Source organism: Apis dorsata, unplaced genomic scaffold (assembly GCF_000469605.1).
Source record: "Apis dorsata unplaced genomic scaffold, Apis dorsata 1.3 scaffold_161, whole genome shotgun sequence".
Classification (NCBI taxonomy): domain Eukaryota; kingdom Metazoa; phylum Arthropoda; class Insecta; order Hymenoptera; family Apidae; genus Apis; species Apis dorsata.
Genome location: NW_006263450.1, coordinates 39,227 through 50,814, shown reverse-complemented (window position 1 = coordinate 50,814; position 11,588 = coordinate 39,227). Strand labels below are relative to the sequence as shown.

At 26.6% G+C, this 11,588-nt stretch overlaps 4 protein-coding genes and 1 long non-coding RNA gene across 6 annotated transcripts; 2 read left to right on the top strand and 3 right to left on the bottom strand.

The window, feature by feature from the left end:
* On the bottom strand, positions 1-1,581 carry LOC102679057. The gene is made up of 2 exons (XM_006613610.2): positions 897-1,581; positions 1-652 (listed from the first exon to the last, which is right to left on the bottom strand). The coding sequence occupies exons 1-2, from the start codon at positions 1,259-1,261 to the stop codon at positions 592-594; spliced, it is 426 nt and encodes a 141-aa protein (XP_006613673.1). The 5' UTR covers positions 1,262-1,581; the 3' UTR covers positions 1-591.
* On the top strand, positions 1,548-2,226 carry LOC116185322. Its single transcript, XR_004150150.1, has 2 exons — positions 1,548-1,673; positions 2,094-2,226. It is a non-coding gene; the product is annotated as an uncharacterized LOC116185322 (long non-coding RNA).
* Positions 2,227-2,927: 701 nt separating this feature from the next.
* Positions 2,928-4,412, bottom strand: LOC102678927. The gene is made up of 2 exons (XM_006613609.2): positions 4,134-4,412; positions 2,928-3,808 (listed from the first exon to the last, which is right to left on the bottom strand). The coding sequence occupies exons 1-2, from the start codon at positions 4,168-4,170 to the stop codon at positions 2,997-2,999; spliced, it is 849 nt and encodes a 282-aa protein (XP_006613672.1). The 5' UTR covers positions 4,171-4,412; the 3' UTR covers positions 2,928-2,996.
* Positions 4,413-5,115: 703 nt separating this feature from the next.
* Positions 5,116-6,921, bottom strand: LOC102678802. Its single transcript, XM_006613608.1, has 3 exons — positions 6,595-6,921; positions 5,685-6,166; positions 5,116-5,529 (listed from the first exon to the last, which is right to left on the bottom strand). The coding sequence occupies exons 1-3, from the start codon at positions 6,763-6,765 to the stop codon at positions 5,421-5,423; spliced, it is 762 nt and encodes a 253-aa protein (XP_006613671.1). The 5' UTR covers positions 6,766-6,921; the 3' UTR covers positions 5,116-5,420.
* Positions 6,801-10,589, top strand: LOC102678575 (A-kinase anchor protein 10, mitochondrial). 2 transcript variants are annotated; one of them, XM_006613607.2, is made up of 9 exons: positions 6,801-7,116; positions 8,060-8,846; positions 8,947-9,207; positions 9,307-9,457; positions 9,583-9,697; positions 9,768-9,942; positions 10,020-10,093; positions 10,163-10,215; positions 10,302-10,589. In XM_006613607.2, exons 2-9 carry the CDS (start codon positions 8,224-8,226, stop codon positions 10,389-10,391), a joined length of 1,542 nt encoding a protein of 513 aa, XP_006613670.1. In that variant the 5' UTR covers positions 6,801-7,116; positions 8,060-8,223; the 3' UTR covers positions 10,392-10,589. The 2 variants fall into 2 exon arrangements, with proteins under 2 accessions (XP_006613670.1, XP_006613669.1); XM_006613606.2 differs by lacking the exon at positions 6,801-7,116 and adding an exon at positions 7,381-7,840.
* Positions 10,590-11,588: the final 999 nt, after the last annotated feature.

The window sequence follows — 11,588 nt, the reverse complement described above, 5'->3', positions numbered from 1 at the left end:
TTTTTTTTTTTTTTTTTTTTTTTTAAATGAAATAAATGATTCCACCCAGATGATATATATTCTGAGAATCATAGTCCTAAGCATTTTTTATACAAAATATTGTGATTATATACCAAAAAAGGAACTCATAAATAATGTATTTTAATTTTTAATCAAATAAATTTCGTTTCGATAAAAATTGTATATTATATATTGTATATTTACTTAAGTATACAATTGTTCGTGAAAGGCTCGAGTGTTAATTTTATTCAAAAGATAGTATAAAGGTTACAAAAAGAAACCTTGAACCATTCTGTAATTCGTGCAATATTAAATATAGTAAAATATTTTTCGTGTAAGCTAATTTTAATTTAACATTTTTGTAATTCTTTTTTTTTTTAAAGTTTGCTAATTAGTTACAAGCAAGATTAAAAATAAATATCATCTTAAAATAGAATTAATAATCATCATTTTTACGAATTTTTAGGAAAATGAAAAATGATGATAATAGGGATGAGATAAAGGAACACTATATGATTAAACAAAAATGATAATGGAACAATTAAGTTTTACGTGTAAATATTTTGTGTTTCGTATAAAAGTTCGAATTCTTCATTCATGGCGAATACGACGCAACAGAGGAACCAATAAATTCGCCAAGCGTAAGCCAGTCCTAAAATAAAGATATTAAATTTAATAAATTTGATAAATTTAATAAAATTTAATAAAAAAAAAAGTAATAATATTAGATAAAATAATAATTAATATATTTACATCTGTTGTATGCAAGAAATCAATAATAATATTATTTAATTTTAAAAAACATATAATAACTATATATGATTATTAAAGAAAAAAAATAATCTTGAAATAAAATTAGTATTGATATACCGGTTTCAAGTTAAACTTGAAAATACCTTTGTGCTGACTTGGACATTGGTGACAGTTTAAGATTGATTTCTGGTTTACTCGATGGTGGTTTTGAAGAATCAATTGCCGGCAAACTAGGTTTATTATTGTCAGCAACACCTGCTAGAAGGAGTGTCTCAACAGGAGCAATGACGAGCATCACGCCATCCACGTGAACACGATAATTCTCAGATCCGTTTTGTCGCTGATCGTAATAATCGATTGTAGAATTGAAGGGAGTCGATGTTGTCGGATTCGATGATTCCACAATCGATGTTTCGTTCGCAATCGGTAAACACTGCGCAACTCTGTTAGAACAGAACGCGGCGAGTAGCAACACCGTTTTAAAGATTCGCATGTTGATCGATAGCATCGATATCTGGTTTAATAATCGCAAATATCGATCGATATTTTATACGCGTAGTGTCGTTGAGAAATTCCTTTTCGATGTTGAATTTGGTTGAATTGTAGAATAACACGAAATATCAAGTTTAGATTTCAAATATTTTATTCCAAATTTGAGGCTGATACCCGACAAACCCGATCGATCGAGAAACAATCGAAAATGTGAAAAGGACTTATGGTTAATTTTTGATAAGAAAAAACGATGCCCGTGGCGTGGTAGCGTGAGCAATGAACGTCTTGACGATGCGGAGGATGAGCGAGGTGTGACGACGTCTCCTGCCGACCGGCGATCCCGGTCCCCACCTGGCATGGAAACAGATCGTCAGGCAAGTTCAAGAACCTGTGGGCCCTTGTGTACGTTCTGTTGCATACATAGTCAGGTAGAACATAATCTTGGATAGAATTGATTTTTTTACTTGGATGACATTGATATCTTATTCTGTTTTATTTTATGATTACATATATTATACATGTATATTTACAATATATTACACGTATCACTTATTCTTTTCATCTTTATTTTGAATGATTTGAATGTTGAATTTTAATCAACATTAAATTAGTCAATTAATATTATATTCTTATTATACAAAAATATAGATATCGATAAAAAAGCAAAAATTACATGGTACCAAAGGTAATAACTATTAATATATAATATTATATATAAAATTATATTTATTAAATAGAAAGAATATTGAAAATAATTGATAATTTATATATTTATAGAGAGCTTATACATATAAATTTATATATTTTATTTCGTGTAAATTTTTATAGAATTCGTTATTCTTTTTTAGGTTTAAATCTATTCAATTATACTCAATAGGAAATATGAAATTTTATTCAAGACAAGAAAGTTTGATTGGTGAGAAAAAAAATACAAATCATTAATAGCCGATTCGCTCTCGAACTTATACATACTCTTTCGTGCACGAAATATACTGAACTGTATGTGTCTGTTTGTGCACACGAGCATCTACCTATATACATGTGCATATATATAAACACACACATACACAAGCCGATTTGTAAAGGGCAATGGCCTCGTATGGCCCCACCGAGTTCATTTCCCCGTTCCTCTGTCTCAGCCGCCGCTTATTACCGTAACCTTGCCCTTGCTCTTACATTTCCGCCATACTCGAACTTCGCGGATTGTCTTCCTGGTTCACCTTGAATGGCGCCTTTTGATAATAAAAGCTTATTGAAATCGTTGATCACGGATCAAATCCAAATACGATTAAGATAAGTATATAGATAAATTCGATTTTATCTATTCTGATAAAGATAAATTTTTATTATTTGATGTATCAATACCGTACAAAAAAATTTTATTTTGGGAAAAAAAGTTTGATAAATTATGATAAGGATTGAAAGATAGCATTTCTTGATTTATATATATAATTTATTTCTTCTTGAACATGATACAAAATTTATGAATCTAGTATAAATAATATAAATGTAAAAAATATAAAATATACTTCAGAATATATTTAATTCGATTAAAAGATTAATATCTTAAAATTTTAAATATGATTCCTTTTATATATGTATTTTTCTATTTCTTACAATCTTAAAACTATTAACTATTAAACTATTAATAATTCATGTATCTAAGTGCACGACCTTTTTTATCTGCGAATACAGTATATCACAATTATTGTATACATAGGTATCCTTGAATAAAATTTATGTACTTTTTTCTATATAGGATAAATTTCTTTATAATTCTTATCGTTTTGACAGATACCAAATTTATCTCTATATCTTCCAGGTCCACAATTCTCAATACCACCTCCCAGTAACACTAGCTCTTGACGCTTATTGTCCAATTCATTCCTCTCTTCAGATATCAAAGGTATATCCTCCTCTTCCTCCTTAGATAATTGTTTTTTTAACGATATCCCTGGTTTAGTTGCTTTTGATATATCTTCTTTAACCGGTAGATCGTCGGAACGATCAAAATTTTCCACTTGTAAATTTCTAGCGTTTGCAGATCTTTTGTTTTCTTTCATTGAACTATCAATAATCAGATGTAGTTCTGTATCATTCGAAATTTGTTTAGTCTTTTTTATTGCCTTTTTACTATCAATAAGTATTTCTGAATTAGTTGTCTCTTGCAAGATCGTTTCAGAATTTTTAGTACCTTTTAACAATTCAATTTTTTCGCTATTTTTAGCATCAGGTAATTCAGGATGTTTATCTTTATCCCCTTCCTTTTCTATATGAACAATCTCGACGTGGTAAGGCCCCCTCCCGCCATCTGCATTTTCTGTCTCATAAACCAACGTTTCAGATGGTTTCTCGCTGATCTGTTGCTTACTGTACTGCGGAATTAACTCGTTCATCTCCAGCATTTGTGATGCCAGATTCCTGAAGAAGAGACCATTACCAGAAGTAGCAACGACTATCAAAAAATTGTCAAATTTGGCATCCACATTGAAATCACCATTCTGTCGTTGATCATAAGTTGCTGGAGCTGCATTTACTTGCAAAAATGATTTAGATAGAATGCCTGTAAAATTATAAAATTAATAATAACAATAAAATATAAAATAATAAATGAATAAATATAATTTATTGTGTCAATATAATTTAGATATGCTTTTTTAAATATATGCATTTATATAATTTATACATGTCCATTTATATATGTGCTTTTTATATGTTACAAATATAAAAAAAAGAATGTAAATTTCTAAAAAAAGACATATAAATAATTTATAATAACTTGTTTAAGGAAATAAGAGAAGCAGTATAAGTTACATTAAAATAAAAATTAAATGTTGAAAAGAAATCTATATTTATTTTTTAAGGAAGCCCAACAATAGTAGCTTTACCTGATAGCAAGATAACGTATGTAACATACAGTAGCATTTTGTCGAAATCCTCTGGAAGCGATCGTTCAAATCGGCCGAGCTGAACGAAGTCTGATCCTCGACTGTGCGAGAGATTCGTCCGCTTCCTTGGCAGCTTTGGATCGCTAGCAACTTGTATATAGATCGAGGGAGTATCACTGTTGGGAGAGGGTAAGAAACGCCTTGTATGTCTGGTAATCGACTTAGATGATTAAGTAGCTGCTGCCATCCATTATGACTCTATGACTGTTTATGACATATATGTACTGCTCGTATGTAATGTCGTCCATGATTTTATCCTTCATAGGTCAAAGAAAAAAATCAAACGGTTCTCACGACAATTTATTATTACTGACTGTATTATGCATGTTTCTCAAACATGATATATTTTAAAATTCTTTTAAATAGATAATTTTAGATTGAATTTTTTTTTATTAATTTCAATGTCATCATGAATTTTTTTAATTTTTTTACTTTAAAAATAATATTTGAAATTTTAATTCATTTAATTAAGAATAAAAATATTTTTTAAAACATTAAAAAATGATTAAACATTATTACAATAATTTCTTTTCTTTTTACGCGAAGTAAAAAAATAACAATTTTAAATAGATTAAATAGATATTATTGCAAAAAATTATTTTAAAAATATTTATAATGTAATTAATTTAAAAATATTTTAAAATATTATATTATAGTATAAATATATATATTATAGTATAACAATTATAGTATAAAAAAATATTATTCAAGAATGAATCATGTTACATAATTGATCGATATTTTTGTTTTCTCAATCTCGGAAGATTGAAGAAAATAGAAGAAGAAAGAATTCCAAGATCGTATCTTTATTTTAGTATGTGTTATCTTCGACTTTCGTTTTTTTTTTTTTTTAATTCTTTCAATAGAAATCTTCTTTTTCTTTAAATGATTGAACATACAATCAATAAAAGAAATATTGTTTTTAAAAGAATTTTAGTAGAAAATTTATGGATATTTTATTTAAAATTTAAAAATATAAAATTATTATTATTATTATTAATAAATTAATGATTTAAAATGATGACAATTTTATAACATTATAATAATAATATAATATAACATTATAGTATAAAAAAAATACATATAAGTGCTTATTATATTATATACAGTAACTTGATGAATATAAATGCAGGATGAAGCGATGTGAACGACACGAGAATACGTAACTTAACATAAGTCGACGAGGAACATGAGAGAACTTAGAACAATCGCACTGATATCGAATATTCATGACATAGTTTGGTTTGAGTGCATTCGATTATCCTCTTTTTGCACGAAATTCCTTGTATTGCGTGCTGTGTCATCCAAAAATTTTGGTACTAATCTCAATGCCAATCTATAAGAAAAAAAAATAATTTCCATATCTCAATAAATTCTATTGCAATTACATGCAATTTGAACTTTAATTTGGTAATTTCACTAATTAGTTTGGCTGATTATTCTATCGAATGAAATATAAATTTTAATGTTTTTTGTCTGTTTATTACTCACGGAATTAATGACAATCTTCGTTTACTAAGACGACGACAACGACCATTTCCATCTGGTGAATATCCTGATCTACAACGTTTCCTAGATAATATTTTAGATGAATCTCCCATATTATGGGATAATCTCCAATTATTTTGCTCTCTTCGATTTTTTTCTATATCTTCGAATAAATTTTCAATTTTATCATTAACTTTCATCTTTAATATGTTATTCTCATTAGTAGTTGAATTCATTTTATTTGATGAAATACTTAAGGTTTCATTTGCTTTTTCAACATCCATTAAAGACAAAATTTCTGTATTTTCTATATTAGAATTTGTATTTGATTCATTAATTGGAAATGTTAAATTTTGTGATGTAATGTTGGAAAAATTGAGTTGTTCTATAATTTCTGAAGTTGATGGTTCGGTAGTAGTTGTAACATTAGGTTTGATCATCGGTTTAATCGTGAAATCGGCATAATCGTAGAAATAATCGTATTCCTATAATTCAGGATTGCGTTAATTACTTAATTTATTTAAATTTCTATTAATGATATTCTTTGTTAATATAATATAAATTAATAATATAATAATATTAATGATTTACTTTAATTTCTTGTATTCTTTTAATCGGCTAATAAATAATTTTTTTATAATTAATTTATATTTATAATTAGAAAATAATAGATATATTCACATTTTAGAAATCAAAATATCATCTGAATATTTTATCTTTTACATTTCTACCTTTTAATTATAAGTAATATAATTATTAATGAATATCTCTTACAATCAGAGAAATATTTTTATTATACCATTAATAAAGATAAAAATTAATAATAATAATAGTTGTCGTTATCGCGTTATCTAGTGATATCAAGGTATATTAATATCTCCACATGTCGCGACGAATTTAGTCGTTATTTTACCGTGTAATCATCAAGCATCTCTGAGTCCAATAATGCCAACACTTGTACATCCTTCAAATGAACCTGCACGTTCAGATCACCGGTTTGTCGTTGATCATAAGTCGCCGGTAAGGATAGGCCAGTCACAACATGATAAACGAACACGAAGAGAAAGTCGTAACGCGGATACATGATGAAGTGGACTGATTTGCTTCGATAGGCCACAAAGCTATGGAAAAATGTACGAGGATCGTCGACAGAATTCAGACTGACCAAGGTCCGTCTGAAAAGTCGACGTTATACCGATGCTCTACCTTGATATAGTGGTCAGTACATCAAGAAACCGGTATTCTTTGTCGTTGAACGGTCATGAGAGCCTCGAGCACAGTGGCCGGACATTGGCCTCATCGTGTACCGATATACAGGGAACGCGGGCACGTACGAGAATCGATGTAAAACAATTCTGATTTAAATATTAAAACATTAAATGTTCCTCGAAATTTAACATGGGAACGATACAGACGGATAAAGAATAGTAAAAAGGTAAAGATTGTCTAATAGCGGATGATATGACTCTTTATATCAATCATATAACATTGTTTTTGTCAAAATTATTTTCATACGTTGAAAAAAAACAAAAATATGTGAATGATATATTAGTTAAATTATGAACAATATAATTAAATATATCGCAATATAATTATATATATAACTATTTATTATAATAATTTATTACTAATAATTATATTGTGCGAATATTTCTGACTTCATTCATTATTATGAAATCGCATGGAATAATCGTGACCGATGAATATAAACTTTCTACGAATTAACAACATGGCAACATCGTTAGAATTATAGTAGAAATAAAAATGGATGATTACGCAATTTCGATGTCATTGATGCGTCTTTTTATATTTTGATTCACGATCGTTTTTTAAATTTTCTGACAACGAATCAACAAATGTCGCGAATATGTTTGCATAGATATCGATATAGAGATCCTGAATGGAATTACGATGACATTAATGAGAGTTTGTTGAAATGTCATGTGTTGTTTTACATGATCAGGGAAGTTCATCGTGTTATTTTCTTAATTCAGTGCTCGATATCGTGTTTGAAAGGAACCCACGCATAATTTTCGCTTACTATAGGAAGAGGTTTGCGTCAGGGTTAAAACATTATTATATACGTTTGAATATTATATTGCATCGCTTATCATGTTTCGTTGTGACGTAAACAATGTTCCAATTTTTTAAAAAGCCTGGTAAATAATTTTTTATTCATTTATGATTGTTTGTTGATATTTCATTTAAGAAACAAATATTTAATTGCATCGCAGTTAACCTAAATGCAAAATATTTATGTCTGTTTTATTTTTTAAATTTTGTGTTGCTATATGTGTGATTATTGAAAATTAAAGCAAGTGTATTTTTTTATCATATATTATTTATTAGAGTTAAAAAGCCTTTATTGATAATTATAGGACAAAAAGACAGGCCCAGATCTTTACAAACTTCACCCACAAAATCAACAAGCTCTGGGAAATTATTTGGAGATGTATTTAATAGTGGTTCATCAATCCAGACACCAACAGGTGCATTGTACAGTCTTGAGGAGGAACAAGAAGATGAAATTCTTAATGGTAAAATGAAAGAAACATATTCTTTCAACTCTCAGCTTTCTAAGACACTTCCACAGATACTTGCAGACAAAGGTGCTCTAGGTTATTTCATTCAATTTATGGAAACACACAACTGTATTGCACTTATTAAGTTTTGGTTGGAAGTAGAATGTTTGTGCAGCTCATTTAATGTATTAAAAGCTAAAATGGAAAATATTGAATGTTTAAGTTGTATAAAAAATTCAAATAATATTGCCAATTCGACAGACAACAATAAAAATTTTCAGTGTGATATGACACAGAATAATATAAATAATTTTGAGAGTAAGAATCTACTATTTAATGAACATGTAAATAGTACTGAAATAAATAATACGAAATCAAATTGCAATGATATGCCAAAGACTAGTCAAACAATAAGCAACGTACGACAATCAAATCACGATTGTAGAAGGAAAGATATGACCATCAGACAAGATGCATTAAGAATTCATAAAAGATATATTATTAAGGATAGTTTGGGTACAAACAAAATTCCTGAAGATTTGAAAAAAAAAATGGAAGAAGTTCTTACTTTAGAAAACATTGAGCCTATGTTGCAGTGCCTATCAGCTGTCCAAAAGATTATATATCAAATATTAGAAACTGAGTGAGTATAAGAATTTAGAAATAGTTAGAATACTTTAGAAAAAAAATACTTAGAATATTTATTTTTAAAATTTATATTTAATATTTTTTTTTTTTTTTAGATATATTAATGATTTCTTACGAAGTGAATTTCATTGCAAACATCAAATTGATGTTCTTACAAGTGGCAATGTACAATTAGCAGATATATTATATAATGAAACTGCATTTTTTTATTTTATGGAATTTATGGAACTTGAAAACAAACGTGAATTATTAGACTTCTGGATGTCAGCTATGAGTTATAAACAAAATTTATTAGAAAAGAAGAATGATATAGATCCAGAGGAGGCACAAACTGATGCTCTAATTATTTATGACAAGTACTTTTTTAAATGATGTTGTTTTTATAAGTTTTTAAATAGATTAATAATAAATAATATATTTCAATATTATTGACATTATCGTTGTATATATCATAGGTATTTTAGTTTACAAGCAACGATGCCTCTTGGCTTTAGTGATAAAATTCGTTTTCAAGTTGAGCAGAATATTTGTCGCGAAGATGGAGAGGGACCACAACCCGATTGTTTTGATAAACCTTGTAAAATTGTATATAATTTTTTAAATAAGGTAAACATCTTAATATGAGATATCTTAATATGAGATAAAATATTATGAGATATATATTATTAGTATGAAATTGTATTGATAAGATTCAGTGATTTTAACTTTAGATAACAAAAGATTTTTTTCAGTATTATCTACCTACTTTCTTATCATCTCAGTTATATTACAAATATTTATCAGAATTGATTAGTGCTATACAAAGCAGTCCATATTCAAATTTACATCCTAGATTAAAAAGAGCAGGTTTGTATTGTGCAAGTAGTAATATCATAAAAATAAAATTGTCATTTAAAATATTTAAAAAAAATTACAGGTTCTGATTGTAGTAGTGAAGTCAGTTCTGTTAGTATTAATATGCAAAATACCCTGCAGGCAGGGAATGATGGAAATAGATTAAATAATAATAAAAGAAATATTACTAATAGCATGAATATTGATACTAGACAACTTTATGATCCAGATTCTTTATGGAAACGTAATAAATATAGGTAATTACAAAATGAATAATTAAAATTAATAATTTTATTCAATGAACATTTCAAGATATATTTTATTTATTTTATAGTTTGAGCGTCGGTTATATTGATGATTTAGGAAGATTCGTTACTGAAATAGAGCCTGATCCTCAAAGAAAATATGGTGAGTTATTTAAATTTAGTTTTCTGAATATAGAATGTAAATGGCAATAATTGTTTAAAACAATTTTAGAATCTCGATTAACACGTGCTGTAAAAAGATTTGTAAATATGGAGCAAGATAAGGTAATTTTCATATTTATCAATGATATATCCAATATTTAATACAATTTTTAATTTTTTTTAAAATTAAAATAAATCAATATAATTAGGCCAAAGAAGAGTTAGCATGGAAGATTGCTGAGATGATCATTCGTGAGATCACTTCTTTGACTCTAGGAACTTCAAATTTTTCATCTTGATAACAGATACTATATCAATATCAATTTTTTTTTCTTTTTGCCTAATATACTTTGTATTTTTAAGTGCTTTAAGGTGAATATTTTGTTTAATAATATAATATTTTACGATTTTTTTAATTTTTTATAAATGAACACCGCGAATTCCACTAAAGTGCCAAATTGAATAAAAATAAAAATAAATTATTAAATTTTATAATTGTAAAAAACATACATTATATTTATGAATTTTTATGTATTTATTATATTGTCTTGCGTACTATATGTATTTAATGTTAAATTTATTGCAAAATTAATTATTATTTTCGTACTGTTACGAATAGTTTATTTTCTATATTTATAATAGATTTTCTTTAAAAATAATGTTTTAAATTTATAATTAAGATTCAATAATTTTAGATTTTATAAAAATTATAAAAAAATTAAAACAAAAAACAAAACAAATAATGTCGATAAATATATAAAATTTTTCCGTTTATTTAAAGCATAATAATGAAGTATGTACATATAAACGGAAACAATAATTTTCAAGTGCTTTAACTGTTTTTAACATTTATGAGATTATAAAAGTATTTGTTTCTATTTGTAAGATACAATTGTATTTTTAAAGAACTATATTAGAATGTACAAAACATATTATTTTGCGTTTAATATAGCATATTACCTTCTTCAATTATTTAACTGCCAAGAATTTTTGCAGTTCGAAATTTTATGCTTCTCTCATTTTTAATTTAGATGTAAAATTAAAAAAAGAAAAGCATTTTGCATGTATCATAATGAAATTATGATTAAAGTATAATAGAAATTTTAAAAATCAACGAATGAAATCCAGTTTAGATATTAAAGAAACAATGACGAATCGGATGAACAACGACGAAATTGTAAATTTTTATAAATTAAATTGTAGGTTTTTACGAATTACAGTTTATTTTTTAACAATTTTTTTTTGTAACAATAATTATTGTATTGTGTGAATTTTATTAAATTTAAATTTATTATATTAGATATATTACCTTACTTGGCAGTATTTATTTATAAAATTTTTAAATGATTATACAAAACATTAGTTTATTATTACATATAATTGAAAAACTTTTATATATGATCAGTCTTATTTAATAGTATTAGTTATCTAATTAGAATTATTATTGGATATTCAAATACTGTTATATAAAAATTATTTTATTAAAATCGATCTAT

Bases quoted from the DNA above. Each gene is read 5' to 3' on its own strand.
- LOC102679057 (XM_006613610.2), bottom strand. From the start codon at position 1,261: ATGCTATCGATCAACATGCGAATCTTTAAAACGGTGTTGCTACTCGCC. The intron at 653-896 runs GTATTTTCAAGT...TCTTTATTTTAG, and splicing joins ATGTCCAAGTCAGCACAAAG to GACTGGCTTACGCTTGGCGA.
- LOC102678927 (XM_006613609.2), bottom strand. From the start codon at position 4,170: ATGCTACTGTATGTTACATACGTTATCTTGCTATCAG. The intron at 3,809-4,133 runs GTAAAGCTACTA...ATAATTTTACAG, and splicing joins ATACGTTATCTTGCTATCAG to GCATTCTATCTAAATCATTT.
- LOC102678802 (XM_006613608.1), bottom strand. From the start codon at position 6,765: ATGTATCCGCGTTACGACTTTCTCTTCGTGTTCGTTTATCATGTTGTG. The intron at 6,167-6,594 runs GTAAAATAACGA...CCTGAATTATAG, and splicing joins AGATGCTTGATGATTACACG to GAATACGATTATTTCTACGA. The intron at 5,530-5,684 runs GTGAGTAATAAA...TTTTTCTTATAG, and splicing joins CGAAGATTGTCATTAATTCC to ATTGGCATTGAGATTAGTAC.
- LOC102678575 (XM_006613606.2), top strand. From the start codon at position 7,816: ATGTTCCAATTTTTTAAAAAGCCTG. The intron at 8,847-8,946 runs GTGAGTATAAGA...TTTTTTTTTTAG, and splicing joins TATCAAATATTAGAAACTGA to ATATATTAATGATTTCTTAC. The intron at 9,458-9,582 runs GTAAACATCTTA...GATTTTTTTCAG, and splicing joins TATATAATTTTTTAAATAAG to TATTATCTACCTACTTTCTT.